Source organism: Hyperoodon ampullatus (assembly GCF_949752795.1).
Source record: "Hyperoodon ampullatus genome assembly, chromosome: 3".
Lineage (NCBI taxonomy): Eukaryota > Metazoa > Chordata > Mammalia > Artiodactyla > Ziphiidae > Hyperoodon > Hyperoodon ampullatus.
In genome coordinates, this window is record NC_136916.1 from 5,564,600 (window position 1) to 5,587,744 (window position 23,145).

A 23,145-nucleotide genomic window follows, 5' to 3' on the forward strand; every position below is an offset into this window, starting at 1 on the left:
TCACACTATCTGACAATAAGGCACAGGGTGGGACAGGGCAACCGTAAAACACAGTCTCCGTATTTCGTTTTATTGTTTTAAGACACTACCTATGATGTGTTTCCTTTTAAAACACTGATCATTTCCAAACCCGAGCAAATAGACACAGGAATAATAGAAGTCAGTACTTCAAAGAAACAATTCTTAAACAGTTCTTCTTTAAATATGTACTGTTTTACAAATAGGTCCATGACAGAAACCAGTCTCTTTCCCTCTCTTTCTCTCTCCCTCTCATATCTTCCCTTTGTCCTTTACTTCTCACCACAGAAAGTTTACCTTCCATTTGATACTTGAGGAAGATCTCCAGTAATCTCTTTTAAATGTTTTATTTTGTGGCTTGCTTTTGGTAACCCCATAGCCATTTTGCCTTCCGGTGCCAAGTTAGTTACCAAAAGCCACGCTGATACTTTACATCCCCAAACCAAAGAATCATTGAATTGGAGCCACTGTCCTCAATCTGCGGACACAAGCTTTGTTTGTGTTTCAGCTCAGAATCTCCTTAAATGTATGTTTATTCGTGAAAATAAAATGAGCTTCTTGGATTTCTTTTCATACCAACGTTTGCAGTAATCTTTGAGTCCCTGCTTACAACAACTGCAAATTATGAGAGTTTCTTGTCTCCTGTAAAATTTGGAGCTGGAGTGCCACCCTGTAAAACAAAGAAACAGGAGTGACAAGAGTCCCGACACGAGATGTGTGCTGTGAATTGGGGATTTCATTTCAGAGGCCCGTAGCTGGAAAATATCACTGACGGAGGAAACCGATGCCTCCTCCACCCTCCGCCCTCCACCCCCAAGAAAAGCTGCTGTAATGAGCAATATTTCCCTTTCCTTCCTTACCTAAATTTATGACTTTAACAGCTTGGATAATTTCCTGGTGGAGCCCGCTCCCTGTCACTTAGTATTTCCTCCACCTGCAATTACCGTTCCAACACGGGGCTCCATTAGCATCTATGCTGCTCTCCTCCCGTTTGCCACACGTGAATACATTTCACGACTCTCATGCTCCAGACGGACTTTGCAGCCTGATGTGAATGATGTCTTCTCTGCCCTGAGATCTTTTTTTTTTTTTTTTTTTTTTTTTTTGCGTTACACGGGCTTCTCACTGCTGTGGCCTCTCCCATTGCGGAGCACAGGCTCCTGGATGCGCAGGCTCAGCGGCCATGGCGCACGGACCCAGCCGCTCCGCGGCATGTGGGATCTTCCCAGACCGGGGCACGAACCCGCATCCCCTGCATCGGCAGGCGGACTCTCAACCACTGCGCCACCAGGGAAGCCCTGCCCTGAGATCTTATCCACCACATGTCTTGACCCCGATAAACTTCAAGGCAATCCAAGCAGTAGACACGTGTTGCGAGAATGAATTAAAAATGAAGTACAGGGGAAAGACCAGGTTGAAAGGCCATAAGGCCAGGGGCGAGGTGAGCAAAGACACCATGCTGGTCTAATGAGACTGTGGTTAGACCCGGAAGGGACAAGGAGTGGATGTATATCTGGATCCAAGACTAGAGCCGAGTTAGGAATCGGGGATTTGGGTGTTAGGTTTAGTGATTGGTCCTGGGCACTGTGCCCCTTTTGTTCCAGCCGGCTCAGTTAGCATGCTGGGAATCCCGTGCATGTACAGTGGGGTGGAATGCATGACGGGTGGAATGCATGACAGGTGCCAGCCACTCCAAAATCCACCCGGGCCCCAAATAAGACTTTCTGAAAGGCCACTGAGGATGCTTGCTTGCAAGTCTAGGGAAGAGAGAGGTGACTTCCACTCTGTTTCCCTGGATTTTCTTTCTAGGTGACGACGGACATGTCACTAGCTTCCTGGAATCATGATCTCTCAGTATTCTATTGTCAGTGAAGAAAACTTGATTTTATCTTTTTGGTTGTTTTAATGATAATTGATCAGAGGTCAGACAGATGGGATTCATATACTGGCTCCACACTACCCAGTGTGTGACTGTGAACAAGTTACTTATGTCTTCTGAGCCTCAATTTTACCAGCTGCAAAATGGAATTGTAAGAAAGAGGGAATTTTTTTTAAAGACCTAAATGTAAGGCCAGACACTATCAAACTCTTAGAGGAAAACATAGGCAGAACACTCCATGACATAAATCACAGCAAGATCCTTTTTGACCCACTTCCTAGAGAAATGGAAATAAAACCAAAAATAAACAAATGGAACCTAATGAAACTTAAAAGCTTTTGCACAGCAAAGGAAACCCTAAACGAGACGAAAAGACAGCCCTTAGAATGGGAGAAAATATTTGCAAATGAAACAACTGACAAAGGATTAATCTCCAAAATATACAAGCAGCTCAATATCAAAAAAACAAACAACCCAATCCAAAAATGGGCAGAAGACCTAAATAGACATTTCTCCAAAGAAGATATACAGACAGCCAACAAACACATGAAAAGATGCTCAACATCACTAATCATTAGAGAAATGCATATCAAAACTACAATGAGATATCATCTCACACCAGTCAGAACGGCCATCATCAAAAAATCTACAAAGAATAAATGCTGGAAAGGGTGTGGAGAAAAGGGAACCCTCTTGCACTGTTGGTGGGAATGGAAATTGATACAGCCACTATGGAGAACAGTATGGAGGTTCCATAAAAAACTAAAAGTAGAGCTGCCATATGACCCAGGAATCCCATTACTGGGCATATACCCTGAGAAAACCATAATTCAAAAAGACACATGTACCACAATGTTCATTGCAGCTTTATTTACAATAGCCAGGACATGGAAGCAACCTAAATGTCCATCAACAGATGAATGGATAAAGAAGATGTGGCACATATATACAATGGAATATTACTCAGCCATAAAAAGAAACAAAACAGTTATTTGTAGTGAGGTGGATGGACCTAGAGTCTGTCATACAGAGTGAAGTAAGTCAGAAAGAGAAAAACAAATACCGTATGCTAACACATATATATGGAATCTAAAAAAAAAAAGGTTCTCATGAACCTAGGGGCAGGACAGAAATAAAGATGCAGACATAGAGAATGGACTTGAGGACACGGAGAGGGGGAAGGGTAAGCTGGGACGAAGTGAGAGAGTGGCATGGACATATATACACTACCAAACGTAAAATAGATAGCTAGTGGGAAGCATCTGCATAGCACAGGGAGATCAGCTTGGTGCTTTGTGACCACCTAGAGGGGTGGGATAGGGAGGGTGGGAGGGAGACACAAGAGGGAAGAGATATGGGGACATATGTATATGTATAGCTGATTCACTTTGTTGTACAGCAGAAACTAACACAACATTGTAAAGCAGTTATACTCCAATAAAGATGTTAAAAAAAAAAAGAAAGAAAGATGGAATTTTAAAAAATATGCTTAAAGCATTAATTGCAGTGTCTGGTACACATAAGTGTTAGCTGCTGCTCCTGATGTTTTTATTACTACTATTACTGCTTCTATTACTACTATACTATGTTAAAGGTCTAAACTTATCTTTTTGAAAATTGTGAACCTTAGGTACACAGACCTGGATCCATAATCCTTAGTTCATTGCTAACTGTCATGATTAGTTTGTGAACAGGCTCATTTTATCTTAAAGTATTTTTTTAAATCTTAAAAAATATATTATAAAAATTTTCACACACTCTTCGATATATCATCTCAGTAAATTTTTTTCACTTCATAAGTGGCTTATTTTGATACCTTCTAGAAGATTCACAAATGAGTTAAGAAGGAAAAAAGTGATAGTGCAGAAAATAAAAATAAAAGCAAATTCATATACGTTTATAATTTGTTTGCATGGAAAGCTTAGCTCTGAAGTTAAGGTGAAGCATTCGCATACTTTGGAGAATGTAAAACATGTTGTGTGTTTCGCTTTTGAATTGAAATGCTTTCTTCTTCCTCCAGTTTATACTAATTTTAACCCACACGTATAGTTGGTTTATTTTCTCCCTGAGCAAGATGAAACTTAGTAAAAGAAGAAGACAGGAGATGCGGTAGGAATATTTTCCCACCTCCTGCTCTCCAACGATCTGAGGGCATATATTCCAGTTTCTAGAAATGAAAATACAAACATTACTGGGGAAGCTAGTGTTCGTTTTCCCCCTTCATCATGTGCTTTGGCCTGTGAGTGATGAGTGTTTCAGCGAGGGGACCGTGAGTCACTCCATCACCAGGGCTTTGATCCTGGGGGAGGGGCTACTCGCTGCGCCCCTATCAGCCTCTCTTCTTGGTTCTAAGCAAGGCATCCGTGACTGCTCGTCTTTATTCAGTACAATTTTAAAATGGATCGGGACACTCCACCTTCCTTTTGTATTGGATTTTACATTTTAGAAAGCTCCTTGCTCAGGGGTAGTTGTTTGGAGACTGAATTAAAGGGGGACACAAATTCAGGCAGGGGAAATTTTAGGCTCCTTTAGTGACCTAGGCAAGACAGCATGAAGTCCCACAGCAAGACACTGGCGGGCAGGTGGAGGCAAGGGGTCCAAGAGACACGTCGGAGGAAGAGTCAACAGAACATAAGGATCCATTCCACTGGGGGATAAGGGAGGGATCTAAAAAGGCTTGGCAATTGGGTACATACTCTGGCATTTACTGAGGCAAGAAATGAAGCTGGGGCTTCCCTGGCGGCGCAGTGGTTGAGAGTCCGCCTGCTGATGCAGGGGACACGGGTTCGTGCCCCGGTCCAGGAAGATCCCACATGCCGCGGAGTGGCCGGGCCCGTGAGCCATGGCCACTGAGCCTGCATGTCCAGAGCCTGTGCTCCACAACGGGAGAGGCCACAGCAGTGAGAGGCCCGCGTACCGCAAAAAAAAAAAAAAAAAAAAAAAAAAAAGAAATGAAGGTGCAGGAGGAATTAGGGGGAGGGGGCGATGATTTCAGTTTGAGACATTGACTTCCAAGGTTGATGGAACATACCAGCAGTGGTGTCTGGAATGCAGTCAGATAGCTGAGCCTAGAGCTTGGAGAGAGGGCTGGACTACAGTTGTAGGTATTAGCCAACTAACACATGTTTTGGAAATCTTAAGACAGAAGCCATATCCTTGATACGTTCCTGTCAGGCAGCAAAAGGCTACATTAAATGGCATTAATATCCACCTGGCTTAGATAATGCAGTACAGTTATATGAGTAGCATATTTTCCTATCTCTGTATGGGGTCATTTACATGTCTGTCTGGCTAAACACTTAAGCACTTTAAATATATGTTATTTTAAATTTTTATATGCTCCTCATACTAAGTTTCTAAAATACAGAAAAGAAAAAAATAAGAAATGAATGGCATCCATAATATTGCAATACAGAGACGAACTGTTAACATTTTGGCTCATTTCCTACAGAAACACACACATGCACACTTATACACACATACACAAAGAGAGTTAATATAAAACTGCATATAGTTTTGTATCCTGCCTTTTTTCCCTTAGCTTATTTAATATGCTTCTTCTTAAGCATAGTTTCTTTGGCCCTATAATCAGTTACATGGACACCGTAGAACTGAGTTAACCACTAGCTTATCATTGATCACTTAGGTTACTTCTGTTCTTTTCTTATTATAATAATGCTCTGAAGAGCATATTTATATGTAAATCTTAATCTACATTTCCCATTATTTCCTTTATATAGATTCTCCTTTTTTAATTGAAAACTCCATTATGAAATATTTTAAGTATACAGAAGAGTATCAACTACACAACGCATGTAAAGTATAGCACGAACAAAAACATCCTACTTGCTAAATCTCAACATTTGGCCATATTTGCTTCAAGTTCTTCTTTTTTTTCCCCCCCCAAAAGAAATGCATTCCTTTTGAGGCCCCATGTGTAGCCCACACTGTTCCATTCCCAGCCCCTGGCCCAGAGGAAACCAATTTATGAGAAATTGTGTTTACAATTCCCATGGCTATTTTGGTACTTTTTCATTGTGTGTGTGCATCTGTATACAGTATGTAATATTATTTTGCATGTTTTACAAATACGTGTTATGTTGTATTATGTACATCAAGTAAATGTATTATGTTCATCAAGTAAATAAATTATTATGTATAATTTATTTATTTGATGAACATAATACAACATAACACGTATTCTTCCATCCACTGTTTTCATCCAACAATCTGTTTTGAACGTTTTTCTACACTGTGGTGCATTCAGATCTAATGCATTCTTTTTGCCACCATACAAGATTCCACTTTATCAACTTTTATCAACATACCATGAGTCACATACCCATGTACGGTTCGTGCACATTTAAGTTGCTTCTGATATTGTACTATGGCAACCCTTAGCAAGGAACATTGTTGTCCATATTTCTGAATACAATCATGCAAGAGTTTGTCTCCGGTAGACACCTGGAAGTGAAAGAGCTAGCTTTTACATTTCCCATGTTGCCAAATTCCACTAAAAAACGTATGCATGGGCTTCCCTGGTGGCGCAGTGGTTGGGAGTCCCCCTGCCGATGCAGGGGACGCGGGCTCGTGCCCCGGTCTGGGAAGATCCCACGTGCCGCGGAGCGGCTGGGCCCGTGAGCCATGGCCGCTGAGCCTGCGCGTCCGGAGCCTGTGCTCCGCAACAGGAGAGGCCACAACGGTGAGAGGCCATGTACCGCAAAAAAAAAAAAAAAAAAAATGTATGCGTGAGCATTCCTATCATGAAACAGGAGAAACTTACCTTCATATTATCTACCCCATTTTTAAGATGATGAAACTCATAACCAGAAGCTTCTGAAGTGCAGGAACAGACAAGCCTTCCAGATGGATCCAGGACTGGAGTCCAGGTGTTCTGACTCTCAGAGTGCTTCCAGGTGTTCTGATCACGAGATACCTGGGCTTCCCAGGTGTTCTGAACCTAAGATCACTGTGCTCTCCTCTGGGCCTTAGTTGGTCAGATGGAAAATGTCAGATGGGCCGAATCCCGTACGTAGCCTGTCAGTGAAGGCTGAGCACTGAGTGGCCATGAACAGTGTGGTTTGAGATGAGTGTGAGTGTTGACATCCACTTAGGCTCCACTGTTTGGATATTTGTGAAGCTGTGCTGTGGAGCCGGGTTTGGTGTTGTAGGGAAAATGTTTGGAGAGGAACACAGAGATTTTTTAAGAAATCACTGTTCTTCCTGAACTAGACCGGATACTTTGTCATCCCCCAGCTCAACCTGCTACATTAACGGATCTTATGAACTCTTGAACCAGCTGTGATAGCTTTACTTTCCAAAGAACTAAGGAAGAAACAAGGAAAGAAAACAATGGCATTCGCCATCAGGGTAACACATTTGATGAATGCGCATCTCACGCCAGACAGGTCACCCTCACCACAGCAGCTCCTCTGGGAGGGCCAGCCGTTCCAAGGACAGTGGAGATGGCACTCTGTCTCCATTTCTTCCCTTTGTGTACACGACTCAGCCCACACCCCAGCTGCCCCGTTGCTACAGCCAGTCACCCCTTAGACCTCAAGTAATTTCCAAGTCACTAAGTTCCATGAATGACTTTTGGTCCCTTCAGTGGAAGGTGACACAGGGGGTCGCTCCAGGTGAGGGAAAGGAGACTCAGAGGCCTGGGAAACCCATCATCCCATAATATTTCCGGGGACTCTTGTGTGGAGAAGTGAGGCGGGGGGGAGTGGTCACCCAGGTGTCCATTTCTTGTCACTGTTTACATTTCAAGGCCTCTATCTCTTGCTTCTCATGGCCGTTCCCTTTCTCTCTACCCCTTTTTAAGAAAAAGTTGGGATTTAGACCTCTTTTCTTTATTTCTCCAAAATACTACACAGGTGAGGCTCTTTTATATGGTAGACTTTGCCTAAATATTGCAGGTGAGCTAAAATGTGATATTAGACATCCTTGCCCTAAAAACTCCAGTGTTCATTCCCTGCTCAGTCCCTCATTTCACACCCCCTGGGTTGGTTATTTGTTGCTGCCTAAAAACGTATCCCCAAACGTAATAGCTCAAAACAACAATAATTCTAGTTTCTGCGGGTCAGGAACCCCAGTGTGACTTACCACGTGGCCGTTGGCAGGATTCGGCTCTTTGCAGGCTGTGGCTAGAGGCCTCCCTCAGCCCCTCGCCACGCGGCCTCCCTGCAGAGCATCTCACAACACAGCAGCTGCTTCATCAGGGCGAGCAGTACAGGGCGCAGGGGACAGTGCCAACAAGAGAGGCTGCCAGGGGCCTCCCTGGTGGCGCAGTGGTTGAGAGTCCGCCTGCCAATGCAGGGGATACGGGTTCGTGCCCCGGTCCGGGAGGATCCCATATGCCGCGGAGCGGCTGGGCCCGTGAGCCATGGCTGCTGAGCCTGCGCATCCAGAGCCTGTGCTCCGCAATGGGAGAGGCCACAACAGTGAGAGGCCCGCGTACCACAAAAAAAAAAAAAAAAAAAAAAAAAAGAGAGGCTGCCAGCAAGATGCAAGGGTCCATCTGTCCCAACCAAGCCATGGCAGTGACACCCCTCACTCTGACCTTGTCCTGTTTATCAGAAGCAGGTTGTCGGGTCCATGCCACCCTCCAGGGAGGAGGCTGCACAGGGCATGAAGCACTGGGGGCCAGGTCAGAAGTTGCCACCCTAGGCCCACCCCACCGCCCCAGCTGGGCAGTTTTCATGGGTTATGTCTCCAACTCAGGCTCCCGTGTTGCTGGATGAACCCCCATCTTTGGACCTCTTTTTGTCTTTGCCTCCCTAGCTTTCCCATTCCCTCCCTACGATGTTTTATCCATTTCTTAAACAGCAATTTAGCGATCTCTTCGTCCCACTTTAATAGCAGAGGCTAATATCTATTAAGTACTTACTGTGTGCCAGAAATGACCCGACGCACCTTTATGTCTTTTAACTTATTTAATTCTGATGAACAGTAGAACGATATTCTCATGTCAATCCAGTTTTACAGCTTAGGCAGCTGAAGGACAGGGAGGAGAGAGACCCGTCCACAGTAACGTCGCGTAGCATCTCTCCCCTGGCAGTCGTCCTCTGAGAGCCTGCGAGGGTGTTTTGCTAAATAAACACCTTCTGTTTTTTTCTCTTTAAAAGGAATTCTGCCACCTGCTTTTAAAGAATGCATGTTGTTAAACAATACATATTTCCATCATCAGTAAGTATATGGAAAGGCGAAAGGTTCCCTTTGCTTGGCTCCTTTATTTTCTCAAATTGCCGGTCCTTGGGCTCTGACCATTGGCCTCTCTAAACACCATCAGGAAGGGGTGCTGGTCTCTCACTTGAATGGTTTGCCTCCCCATCACTTTGTGCTGAAGTTGACACGTGTCAGATATTTACTCAAATCTCCTTAACATTATAAAGCATCAAGTATTAAAGTTCATAAATGTTTGGCTCAGTTCTACCTTCTGGCTACAGCTCAGGGTATATAGAGGGTCCCCGGTGGCACCGTAATGTCATGGGTTCTGGAAACTCTGGGCCTTGGGGGTTGGTCTGGCGTCCTCCACCCACCTTCCACCATCCTCCTTCTCTCGTGGTACTGGTGAAGGGCTGGCACAGGCCGTGAGAGGGCACCTGGGTGCTGTGTGTGTGGCCTGGCCCCTGACCTTGATTGGAGCCTCCTCCACTGCCCTCTGTGCCCGGAAAGCAGCTCCACTTGACCTCTTTCCCGCCGTGAATAACCTCTTCCCCGCTATCGTGCCTGCTGTGCGTTTATACTGCCCAATCCACGAGAGAGGGAGCAGCTTTTTTTCTTAACTCTGGGTTTTCCTCAACCTTAGTCCTTTGTTCCCAGAGGTCATATACTCTTATATATGATATTTACTTACTCATTTGTACATCAGACGTTTATTGTCTGTTATGTGCCTGGTTCTGTTCTTTTAAAAAGTCTCCTATTTTTGTATGATAAAGGTTAAGTTCTTTTTTTTTTTCGCAGTATGCAGGCCTCTCACTGTTGTGGCCTCTCCCGTTGCAGAGCACAGGCTCTGGACACGCAGGCTCTGGACGCGCAGGCTCAGCGGCCATGGCTCACGGGCCCCAGCTGCTCCGCGGCATATGGGATCCTCCCGGACTGGGGCACGAACCTGTGTCCCCTGCATCGGCAGGCGGACTCCCAACCACTGCGCCACCAGGGAAGCCCTAGGTATTTTTAGTGTATGTGCTGGTATCTGGAAATCTGACAGACTCTGGATACTTTGTAAAGACACTGATTAACTTTAGTGAAGAAATTAGATTACTGCTTAACTCCATCTGCCTGTTTTTAGAGCTCCTGTGGTTGGAACTCCCACGGATGGTGGCTACTTTTTCTTTTGTGGATTCCATTTCAAAATTTTATTTTACTGGAGTTATCTAGAAATGAGTTAGTTGCAATGTGCAGTTTTTTTGTTTGTTTGTTGTATATATTTCTCTTTTTACCACCTAAGCAACAGATCAGAAAATCAATTCCCAGGCCCAGGAAACTCTTGGCAGTAGACTTAAATAAGGCTTATATATCTATAAGCTATGTGAATATGTTATGTGTATAGCCAGTAATAATATACTTTGCTAGCTCTGCCTTGGGAACTAAATGGAAGTAAAGGAAATGCATACTGATAATTTTTATGACTTTAGAATTTCAAAAAATAGCAACAAGATTTCTCCTATTTTCTTCCCTGCAGTTTTTTCCTTATAATTTTTTTTTCTTTTTGCGAATTTTACATCAAGTTTATTTTCTTCCAGGTTTACTGAGATATAATTAACACACAGCACTGTGTAAGGTGAGGTGTACAGCATAATGATGTGAGCTACATGCATCATGAAGTGATGACCCCAGTACGTTTAGTGAACACCCATCATCCCATATAGACACAAAGGAGAAGAAATAGGAAAAGTATTTGTCCTTGTGCTGAGAGCTCTTGGGATTGACGACCTTCTTAACAACTTTCCTATATAACATACAGCAGTGTGGATTCTGTTTATCATATATGTGCATCACATCCCTGGTTCTTAGTCATCTCGTAACAGGAGGTTTGTACGTTTTGACCCCCTTCCTCACCATGCAAAGGTACGACCTTATTACTGACTGTGTTCCTCACATTGTATGCTTCACCCCCATGACTCATTTATCTTGTAACTGGCAGTCTGTCCCTCGTAATCTGCCTCCCCTATTTCTCTCCTCCTCTCACCCACTCCCCTCTGACAACCACCTGTTTGTTCTCTGTATCTGTAGTTCTGTTTCTGTTTTGTTATATTTGTTCATGTGTTTTATTTTTTAGATTCCACATATAAGTGAGATCATATAGTAGTAGTCTTTCTCTGTCTGACTTACTTTACTTAGCACAGTACCCTTTAGATCCGTTCTTGTTGTCACAAATGGCAAGAGTTCATTCTTTTTCATGGCTGAGTAGTATTCCATTGTATATATGTGCCACATCTTCTTTATCCATTCTTCTGTCGATGGACATTTAGGTTGCTTCCATGTCCTATTGTAAACAGTGCTTCAGTGAACATTGGGGTGCATGTGTCTTTTCAAATTAGTGTTTTCATTTCCTTGGATAAATACCTAGGAGTAGAATTGCTGGATCATATGGTGGCTCTATTGTTAGTTTTTTGAGGAACCTCGATACTGTTCTCCATAGTGGCTGCACCAATTTACATTCCCACCCACAGTGCAAAGGGTTCCCTTTTCTCCACATCACCACCAACACTTATTTCTAGTCTTTTTGATGATGACCTTCATTCTGACAGGTGTGGGATGATATCTCATTCCGGTTTTGATTTGCATTTTCCTGGTGATTAATTGTCTTGAGCATCTTTTCAAGTACCTATTGGTAAAATCAGCATTTCAATATGGGATTATGGCAAAATAGAATCATATTGGGGTCGGAGCTTGATAACTCAGTGGAGGTTGGATTCCTTATAATTTTATAACTTAAAGCTTAAATTGATTTGATATTACAAATATTAAGAACACTCTCAAATAAAAGGACTGCTATTCCAAACTGTTAAAAAAAAAAAAGACCCCAGCTGTCTCCTTGATAACGTGAGGTCTTAAACTTTCATAAAATGGTAATTAGGAACATATAACTTAATAACTATCATACACATTGTAAAGAGAAGTAACATGATATAATATAGAATTTGGAGAGAGAAGAATTAAGTTCCTGGTTCTGCTACTCAGTAGCTCCGTGATCTTGGGTCACTAGCTCCATGATCTTGGGTCACTAGCTCCCATTGGATGAGACAATAGTTTAATAGCTAGCACACTTGTGAAGTCTCACTTTCTTCACTAAAAAAACGAAAAACATCACATGCTGTTGAGGACTAGTTTTAGAGATGTTTGCACTGGTGCTTGTAAAATTACAACATGCTAACCAAATGTAGGGTGACATTGGTATATAATTTTGATTTAGGGACATTGGAAACGTTCTATCTTGGACCTGTTCTTTGTGAAGTAATGCCCCAGGTGTATGAATTTCAGCCAGAGTCCTGTGATTCCAGGATCTCGGGGGTAGGAGGGGCTGGAAACATGTAGACCTCCTAGAAGATGTGTTCTTTTAAAGAACCTCCAGGGAAATGGTTCATTCATGTGACTTTCTGAATGACTTTCACCTTCACTTTCTACCTTCCTTATTTTGCCTTAAGAGGATTTCAACCATTCAGAGAGAAAAAGACAACTTAGAAAGGGAAGGAACAATATCTACTTACTCCCTAGCCCTCTAAATTTGGAGAGAAATAAAGGAAACTAGAGGAGTCTTGCCTTTGTGAGTTCATGGACTTGTAAAAATCCTCTGAATGTGTGTGTATCGTTGGGTGTTGTTTGTTGTTTTTGTTGGGGACGTCTATAAACCTCATAGAACCCATGTTCCACTAAAGTTTAAGAAATGCTCTTTTAAGCAAACAAACCAAACACCTTGAGAAAAGCAAGTAGTCTTGTACAAGCAGTCTTGACCAAGGGTCAATTTCCATATTCCCCAGACCCCTGGACCCCAGATGTTCTAAGAGGGTATTCTTTAAAGCAAGATAGTATTAATATAACATTACTGAAATCCTAGGTTGTTATAGCTATAACCTTAGGAAAGTTTAAAACCAAGTACAGAGATAAATAAATCTTGGATTAAACCAATGGTGGTAATATTTGAGAGTAGTTTGCAGTGTAAATGTAGTATAAGAGGTTGTGTAATGATGGTTTGTGTGTGGTTTTGGCTCCTATTTAAGGTATGCAAGGTATTCAAAAGAGGCAGTCACACTAGATTGGAAACTATATTTTGAATTGGTTGAGAATATATAATTTAGTTTTTTTGTTTTTGTTTTTGTTTTTTGCGGTACGCGGGCCTCTCACCGTTGCGGCCTCTCCCGTTGTGGAGCACAGGCTCCGGACGCGCAGGCTCAGCGGCCACGGCCCACGGGCCCAGCCGCTCCGCGTCACGTGGGATCTTCCCGGACCGGGGCACGAACCCTCGTCCCCTGCATTGGCAGGTGGACCCTCAACCACTGCGCCACCAGGGAAGCCCTATAATTTAGTTTTTAATCAACCTTTAAATGTTGAGTGAAAATCAGTTTTAAAGTTTTATTGGATATATAGATTTTAAAATTAGGACATTGAGGGAAACAAAGAAAAAGAAAAAAGAAGTGACGCTCCAGAGCATTTATATGAAATTCGTTATTGTAAAAGTTTTCGCCCCCTCATTAGAGAGTTAAAAATCCTATTGATGTTTGACTCATGTGCTCATATAAATTAAACTGAGAATAGCCTCCCAGTCATACTTACGTGCTAAAGAGAACACTGATTGTAATCATCACTAGGTATTCTAAAGTCATTAGTGTGTACCTTCCTTGTATTAAGTTCCTGACTTTCTGTTTTCTCCCAGGGCTTTCTTATGAAATGTAAATGGCAATTCATTTTGCATGAAACAGTCATATTTTAACCTCACACTTTTACTCCCACCCTGGTGGTTGGCCAGCTGATGCATCTATCTTGCTTAATTGAAATCTTGCATTGGACAAAACGGAAGGTTTAATTCTGGACTCCAGAACCTAGCTGTCTGGTTCACCACATCCTGCTCCCTCTTAGGAACTGTGTGTCTTGGTCACATCAGTGAGCTCTCTGTGCATCCGTTATCCTCTTCTTGAAAACAGAGGGAATCTGGGGAGGAGGAAACTGGATAGTGCATGTGAAAGGCTGAATCCAGTTCCTGGCTCCTAGAAAACATTTAATGAATGGTTGCTGTCATTATTATCATCGTCCAGAGACCAAGAACTCATTTCCCCCCGGTTTACACATAAGAGCCTTCAGAGATTCACACCAGACACACAGAGTCCCAAGGAAATGCGCAAGCTTCAAGTTCACACACGAGTACAGCAGTTTTGGGGGTCTGTAATGTAAACTCTGTTCCACTGGCACATATGGAAGGTCAGCTAAGTCCCAGCACAGAACTGGGCAGCACAGAGCCCAATATATTTTTTTAAATAATGAGGTAATTTTCTAAATCCGCCTCACATCACTATGTCATTTGAAAGAATTCTACCATTTCTCTTCCTCTTGACCATGACCCCATGAAGAGCATAAAGTTCCAGCAAATGCTGGGTTTCTGAAAACGAATGATTCCTCCTCATTATTTCTTATGCATTTGCTCCATATTCATTCTTGTATCAGCACATGTGAGCATGGCCCATGATGTAACTGCCCTGGAGTCAGTAGAGAAAGAAAGCAGGGAAAGGCATGGCATTTATAAAGACAGCCAGGGATCTAATGGCGAGTTTCTCTGGCACAGAAACTCCTGCTGAAATCCCTACAGTTTTCCTAGAAATGACCAAAGACTCAGACACTCCAATGGGCCTCAGTGACAAGACAATAAAATGAAGCACTGGATTCCAGCAAATGTGTTTTCTGCTAGGTCACCGATGTGCAGGTACTCCATGGAACAGGCGCCTTGTACAGGCAGATCTGAAGTTCTGAACCACTGTGTTCTCTGTTGTCTTTCTTTGTAGGCATTTGATGGTTTAAGCTCTGCAGCCCCTCGCCTTGCCGGTGTGTGTGGAAGACAGCAGCTGAGGAACCCCTTCATCTCTTCGGGCAACAGCCTCTTCCTGCGATTTCAGTCTGGCCCTTCCAGACAGAGCCGGGGGTTCCGCGCTCACTTCAGACAAGGCAAGTTCTGCGTGGGTCTCCCGGAAGCACAAACCATCTGTTCTTCAGTGCCCCTCTTGGTGCTGCAGTAAAATGAGACTGTCCTCAGAAATCGGTCCCAGCTTTCTACTTAACATGCGACAATTTAGGTAGAACAAAGGAACCGTGGTTTGCAATGATTCCAACTGTTGATACTTTTAACTTTTCCTTTGTCTAACTTAGGTGACGTGAACTTCCGTGGGCTCTCTGTATCTCTCAAGCAAATTTTCAGAATAACACTTAAAAGTGCCTTTAATATTAGAGACACTATTAAAGAAGTGTTTATCCAGATTCATTTATTCACAGATATATTATCTAGTATTTATCCAAAGTTTTAAGCTAAGAGATATGCTACTATAAATTACAAGACTTTCTTGTAATATAAAGTCAGGTTCTAACCCTCTAACCCTCAAGGTAGTGGTTGCCCTCCATCTGAAGAATCAGTATTGTTTTCCATTGATTTCTTCTTTTTTCTTTTCTTTTTTTTTTTTAGCCACGCTATGCGGCCTGCATCGAACCCAGGCCACGGCAGTGAAAGCGCTGAGTCCTAACCACTGGACCGCCAGGAAATTCCCCATTTTTTTTTTCTTACAGCACCACTTCCTACTAGACCTTTTCACCCATTGCCTTTCATCTGGGAATTTTAGAGATTAACCCTTTATTCCACTGTCAGAGATGGAACCCAGAGCTGGACGGGTTGTTGTCCCCTTAATACGCCTCTGATTTTTATTGGGAGGATCCTTGTCATTTCAAACAAGTGTGGTCTATTTAGTCATTTCATCTGTTTCAGTGGACTTGCTTGCCCGGATTCTGCAGTAAAGAGCCCTGGCTAGGAAGAGTTTCTGGGTTGAGGTCTCCCCAAGGTGCACTGTAGGCTTTGGAGCAAGCCAGACTGCGAAGTTCTTTCAAAGAAAGAACAGCTCCTGAACACTCTTTCTTTTCATGTAATTAATCACTTACGTTTTGCTTCATAGCAAAGAGGTCCCCAGCGGGTCTTCTCTGGGCTGCTATGGCAGCTTCCTGGTCTCACCTGCCCTTTTCCCATATTCCTCCAAGGTCAACGTGCAGGAGCGAGTCCTGATCCTGACCTCCAGTGCTCCGTGGTCTGTCCTGCCCCCACACCGACCAGGGCGTGGAGCCCAGGCTTCTCTGCATGTTCCGCACGGGCACAGAACCTGCCCCGCTCTTTTTCCAGCATCGCTCGACCCTCCTCGTGCGCCCCCTGCTTCAGCCAAGCGCGTGTGGTGCAGCCCCTGCCCTCCTCTGTCTTTGCCCGGGCCGCCCTGGACCACTCTCCCTCCCCGCCCCGGAATCCTCCTTCAGCGCTGTCTGCGCCATGAGATGCCTTGTACACCCCCGTCTTCTACTCCCACAGGGCTCTGCACGTCCCTGATGACACACAGCCGCCCTTATGAAGTCTCTTTCAACTGAATATTTATTTTCCTAAAAAAGAAGTCAGTCGTAAAGAGATTATCCCTGTGTCTGTAATTTGCAAGTGGGCCGAGTAAGTGAACCAATGCCAGCGTTTTGTTGAGTGATTCAGGCAGTTCATAGCCATTGAATCTGTTGTTCCGTGCCACTCCCCACTTCCCGTAACTGAAGAATACTGTTATAAATGTAGAGTCTGTTGCCACTTTCTCATGGTTTATGTGCAGCTTTCTTGGCAGAGAACTTCCTTGACATGCCTTTTAGAAATAAGGAAACATCATTTATGCTTTCATTCTTCAAATAATTGTTTTGGAGAGTCAGCAGAAATCAAAAGTGTGTGACATGTGTGTGCGCTTGTGTGTCCCTCAGCCTGTGGCGGCCACATCCTCACCGACTCAGCTGATACGATATCCTCTCCCCTGTTCCCTGCCAACTATCCAAACAATCAGAACTGCAGCTGGATAATTCAAGCCCAGCCTCCGTGTAAGTAACAAAAATAAAAAAGAATCCGGGATGCTTGGTGTCTGTGGGAAAGTCCAGCTATGACTCATGTCCTTATCTCCTCGGTGGCAACAATTGATGGCCTTCCTCTCCTGTTTTTGGAAGCCCCATTTCCTGCTGTGCACAAGAACAAGCGTTTCCTAATCTGGTAGGAAGTCACTTTTACTGTTTATTCTTCATTTAATTATGTTTTAAATTTCAAGGCCTAGCAGAGGAAACGAAGCAAAGCAAAAACCTATAACCTAGTTGAAATGACAGGCGTGCGAGATTGGGGGTAAGCAAAACTAGTGGATAAATAAATAGTTTTTGACACCTGTGCCTTGAGTGTAGTAGATGCTCAAGGCAGTTGCTAAGTGAATACATGAACAATAAGAACCATAGACTGGAAAATTAATAACTCATAGTTTGGAGATGGAGTGCCATGAGCGTATTGGTCTTCAATCAAGGTGGAAGTTAATTACAAAACCTGGTCTCTCCTGCGATGCACGTATTTTAAAAAAATCCCAGCATAAGCCTTAAGAAACATTTAATATGTGCTTACATTGTGTTCTTTTCAGAATCCTAGAATCTTATTTTCTGCTCTGGTAACAATCTGGTAGTAAGGATTACTGTCCACATTTGACAGAGAAAGTGGGGAGACCCCTAAGGACTCAAGCAAAATGACTGCGAAGAGGGTGACCCCAGGGCCATTATGAATCCCGTTTCAAATGAGCCCCGCCCTTCCTTGAGGTTTTCAGGAAAAATTGATGATTTCAGACGTAATGTGGGAAAGGCATTAAGTTCTTTACTCCGCTCTCTAATTAATGACCTGTGTGATAATAGGAAAGTCACTTATGCTGATGAGGCCCCATTAGCTAATCTAAAAAAAGAAGAGTTTGGCTTAAATATTCTCTAACATTTTTCCTAGGCATGTTAAGCATTAACAGAAGGGTATCTTTATTGCCCTGCCTGTCATTTGGGGGTCAGTGATGTAATCCTTAGGCAAAGAAAGTAGCCAGGAACTGAGCCTTGAATAAAGAAGTCCCCTGCCTCGAGTCCCACAGTCTTGCACCTAAGGATCATTTGCAAACAGTTGTAAAGCATTTAGATGAAAGAGGTCACTGGTATAAAGACAGCAATAGGGAAGGATCCTATTCTGAAGACTTGGGACCCTGGAAGAAAACAAAAGGAAAATGTACCCAGGCATGTACCTTTCTGCAAGTTAATTCAAAGCCCTCTTTATAAATGAATGAACTTCCATTTCCCCAGTTCTGGCCTTAAAGTAACGCTGAGAATGCTAGGATACGTGTGCTGGAGAGGAAAATGTGTCTTATTTACAAGCACAGGTAAAGAATCAGAATTTAAGGGAACTACTAAGAAAAATACTTCTGAGAGGAACACAGCAACAGTGGATCCATTCCCCATCGTCCATGAAATAAACTGACCCAAGGGTTCTCCAAGGGTTCTCTTCCCAGTACCAGCGTTTCAGAATCTACAGACATTTTCAAAAGCATGGATTCAATTACTCTTCAAAGGAAAGCTTTTAGCAGAGCGGTTGTTACTTTTCCTCTTCACCCCCCACGCCCCCCGCCCCGTGCACATCTGCCAGATTCATGGCTTCCCTGCTGGAGAACCAGCAGGAGAAAGGATCAGAGGTGAAATATCATTCCCTGTGTGTTTTGTTTGCCAGAACGTTATTAAAAAGTCTCCTCTTTTTCCCTTTCAGTCAGTCATATCACCCTCTCCTTTAGCCACTTTGGACTTGAAAGCAGCACAACGTGTACCCGAGACTTTTTAGAGATTTTGGACGGCAGTCATGATGACGCGCCCCTCCGAGGTACTGCCGCGCTCACTCGCTCACATCTGTGGCCTTGGCTTTTTACAGTTTCTGTGCTTACATGTGTATATGCTGTCATTCCAGGTTAGAATGTTTCCAATAACTATGAAGAGCATCCTAAGCCATGAAAAGATAATGAGAGGCTAAGAAAGCAGGATGTAATATGGTGTTCAAGAAGCTCAGCTTGTTCATATTCAAGGACACGAATAGTTTATATATATATATATATATATATATATATATATTTTAATTGAAAGTTGCGATTGCTTTAGACAGTAGTGAACTGCAGTCCATTCCAGCATTAAGTAGCATTCTCGGAGAAATTTCCTATTAACATTTGACCACAGTGCTCGTATTCAAATTGAGCATATGTTTCTTTAGGCTTTGTCCTCAGTGGAAACAAAATAACAGATAGAGAGACAGTTAGATAGTAGATAGGTAATCTAGAGTTCTGTTTGTAAAACATCCCAGTAAAAATTAGGGATGGCTGCTAAATACTTTCGGAAATGTTCTCAAGCAAAATAATCTCAGGTTATTTAAACATTCTCCATGAGTCACTCCTGAGTTAGGAGTAGTGTCAGGGCCTTAGTTAGGGACAGTGTCAGTGCCTGAGTTGGGAGTGCTTGAGCTTTGTCATCCAAGGTCTTCATCCTGCACTAGAAGACAAGCTCCATCAGAGAAGGGACTTTGTTTTGCTCACTGCCTTATTCCCGGTGCCCAGAACAGTGCCTGAGATGGTAACAGGCAATTGAGAAATACTCTGTGCTCTCTGCAGACTTCTGATTGTATTCCTTGAGATTTTTGTCTGTAAGCATTTAACTGAGGTTGAGGCTGTATTATTTAATGGACACTTACATAACACCTGTGCTGAGTGCTATCCTAAGAGCTTTATAAACAGTAACTCAGTTAATCCTCATACCCTTATGATATAGGATTTCATGGTTATCAACGTTCCCCTCTCTCAAGTGGGGAAACTGAGGCACAGAGCACTTCGGTAACTTGACTCAGGTCACGTAGCTGGTAAGTGGCAGAGCCGGGAGTTGAATCCAGGTGTTTTGGTTCCAACATCCGCAGGCTTCTCTGCTCTTACGTGTTGCTTTTAAGTATTAGCACGTTTCTTTGTGCAGGTCCCTACGGCACTGGAGAGTTTAGCATTAGTTGCATTTGGAGGTCATCCGTATTACCATGCTCATAAATCATCTCCCCTGTGCTTGTATTCATAGCTTATTTTGAATTATCAGGCATCATTCCCAACACTGACCCTGATTTAAGTGTTTCTCCTAATAGTGTTTTCTTCTGTTTGCTTTGGTCGCTTGTGATTCTAGTAAAATACGTGTTTACTTGTCATCATTCATTCTCCTTGTCATCGTCTTCATTATTTAGGCCGATACTGTGGCCCTTCCATGCCCCACCCCATCACTTCCTTCAGCAATGCTCTGACACTGAGGTTCATCTCGGATTCTACAGCGAATTTTGGTGGTTTCCACGCCACATATGCTGCGTCAACATCAGGTAAGAAATGTTAGCAAATGGTGCTACTAGGTTAAGAGAAATGTGTAGAAAATCCTTGGTTTATTATTTGGGATTCTTGTGCATTCAGCATTCGGAGCTAGTTTCCTAGATCACCTCTATGGCTAACCTTACTGTCTTTCAAATTAGGTTAACATGCTTGTAAAGTCTAACAGTAGTGAACTCTATACCACACCTTCTTTATCCATTCACCCATTGACGGACACTTAGGTTGTTCCCATACCTTGGCAATTGTGACCAATGCTACACGGATGAGCTCTGGAAGTGGGGAGAACTGGTTGGAATGATCTTGGGTGACTTGCTTGTCGGTGTCTCCTTGTTCTCCTTCATGATATGTTTGTTAAGGGAGCCCCTGATGGACAGTGTCTGATGGCACCTCTTACGGGTGGACAACTGCTGTTCTTTAGTCTCCCTGGCCTCACAGCTGCGCTTGGGCAGGGCTGGGTGTTGTCACTGGTGCAGGATGGATGGTGGCTTATGGGGAGGAGGGGAAGGAGGGGGGCACCCAGTGCTGGGGCTCTTAGCCAGGAGAGTGCTGCCGGCTTCCTCGTTATTAGCAGCTAAAAGCCGCAGAACACCAAGGAGATCGGTGCCTGTTTCCGTGCTCTCCGGAGAAGGAAAAGCTGACATACTGCCTTCTGTTCTAGGCCAGGGGTGACAATCATCCTGGTCAGAAATACCGAGGGACTACAGAATTAAAATGAGTCTTTTATCACATAAAGTTAGAGTTCACAGGGAGAGAAGGCTTTTAGGAAAGAAACTACTGAGATTCCTTCTGATCCACCATACCCTGTGGCTTTTAGTTTTCAGGTTTCAGAATCTTTTCCTTATTGTATACGATATGGATTTGTTTTACTATGAAATGAAAATGGCATATCCTTTGATGCTGCTAACAGCTCTTCTAGTGTTCCTTCTCCTTTATCTCATGGTGTCTTGTATTCAATGTTTACTCTGCCGCTCACTTTGTTTCTCTTTTCTTCTAGCTTGTGGTGGCATCTTCCACATGGCTGAAGGCATCTTCAACAGCCCTGGCTACCCAGAAATTTATCCCTCTAATGTGGAATGCGTCTGGAACATTGTCAGTTCCCCTGGCAACCAGCTCCAGCTGTCTTTTATGTAAATCCTTTTTTATGGTATATTGTTTCAGGGAGAATGAATCTGCAGGAAGGAAGCAGTGTTACTAATAGGATGGACAACTAATAGCATATTTGTCCAAACAACTGTTAGAGAATATGGTGGGAACTTCAGGAAGTCTGTTTCCTTATTTCCTCTGTTTTAGTCATAGTTTAGGTTATAAATAGCATTAAAATTCTCTTGCAGTGGTTTTAGAGTCCTGCCTAACATTACCAAGAGTACATGCCTGAGCTCTTGGTACATTAATTTTTAGAATTCTCATTTTCAGATAACATTAATTTTATCTTGTTTTTCAAAATTAGGAACATTTAGATTCTTTCAGAGCATCACTAACATTCTTTCTTCCAGCAGAAATCCCCATCTCAATTAAGCCTTCTTTACCCTCATGTCTTATCCCCATGCTAATCCACCTTTGTCAGAAAAGATGGGTTTATTTGGTATCAGCAGAGAATTGCAAAGATGGGTTTATTTAGGATCAACAGGAAATTGCAAAGATGAGTTTATTTGGGATCAGCAGAGAATTGCAATTTGGGGTCTGCAACCATGGCAAGACATGTGCAAGTCCCTGTATTGCGAGAGAAGGAGAACACTTCTATAAAGAAGAAAAGGAAGTCTAGAGGGTTATAGTAAACAGAGAATCCAAGGCTTCTCATGGGTTGAGCCCTTCAGGAAAGAAGAGAGGTCTTTCTTCTTCCTGTTGGACTCTGCTATTTTTGCAGGGCATGAGAGCTCCCCCTTTTGGTATCCTGACTCTATTTAATTGAGGTTTCTGTTTATTAATTTTTTACATTTCCCCCTTTTGATCATAATCTTTCTCTGAAATCATTGCTGGTCTAGAGTCAGGGTTTCTAGTTTCAGTGGATTTTTGTGTGTCAATGTCAGGAAGGACCGTTCCTGGTATAGTATCTCATGTCGGAGGGAAAGTGAACAGATTGAAAATCTATATTAAGGTCACGTCTGTGTAATTAGGAGGGGTAGGAGGGAGAGCTCTCAGGTGCTTTTTATCTAAAGTCCATGTGATATCAAGATCATAGGCTTTGGGGATCATCTGAAGCCTTATGTCATCCTCAAAAGTATATCTTGGGAAAGCTGTCTCGTCAGATGTCGTCTGCTTCAATTCCAGAAAATCGTTACTTTCAGGTCACCAGGTGATGTACAGGTACAATCAGTGTTCAGTGATCTCTTTAGTGTGCTACATAAATCCAAGAGTCTACTTCTCAGAGCTTGGTGTCACAAGGGTTGGTTAGCAGTCCCTGATAGGGACCTTTCCAATGAGGTTGAAGGGAGTTCTTCTGGAGGACTCTTTTGCAATAGACAAAATCTCCAGGTCGCAAGATGTGATGCTTAATGTCTTCATCTCTCAAGGGTACACTATGAAAAGATTGCTCTGTTAAAGCATGGTTATTTTTTAATAGAGGCAATTAATCCTTTGCAATGTTGGAATATCTCTCCTTTTATCAGTTGTGTATCAAAAGAAGTGGGAACCCAAGTGCATTGGAAATTATGTGACTATCTCAAATGGTAAGAGTTTATGAGTTCCAAAAGCAGAAGATCCAAGATTTAGAAGGACAGATGGCAGTGCTTTTGACCAAGGTGTTTGGAGGGCCTCTCTAAATGTTGCCAATTGAGTCTTGATGATGCTGTTAGTGTGTTAGACTAAACC

The 23,145-nt window shown here is 43.1% G+C and overlaps 1 protein-coding gene across 1 annotated transcript in view; it reads left to right on the forward strand.

The window, feature by feature from the left end:
- The window catches only part of CUBN (cubilin), a 276,969-nt gene that overhangs the window by 131,436 nt on the left and 122,388 nt on the right, over positions 1–23,145 (forward strand). Inside the window, exons 32-36 of the mRNA XM_079700464.1 lie at positions 14,896–15,055; positions 16,871–16,984; positions 18,708–18,818; positions 20,202–20,330; positions 21,332–21,464. Coding sequence (XP_079556590.1) covers positions 14,896–15,055; positions 16,871–16,984; positions 18,708–18,818; positions 20,202–20,330; positions 21,332–21,464 — 647 coding nt within the window. The remainder of the gene's footprint in view (positions 1–14,895; positions 15,056–16,870; positions 16,985–18,707; positions 18,819–20,201; positions 20,331–21,331; positions 21,465–23,145) is intronic.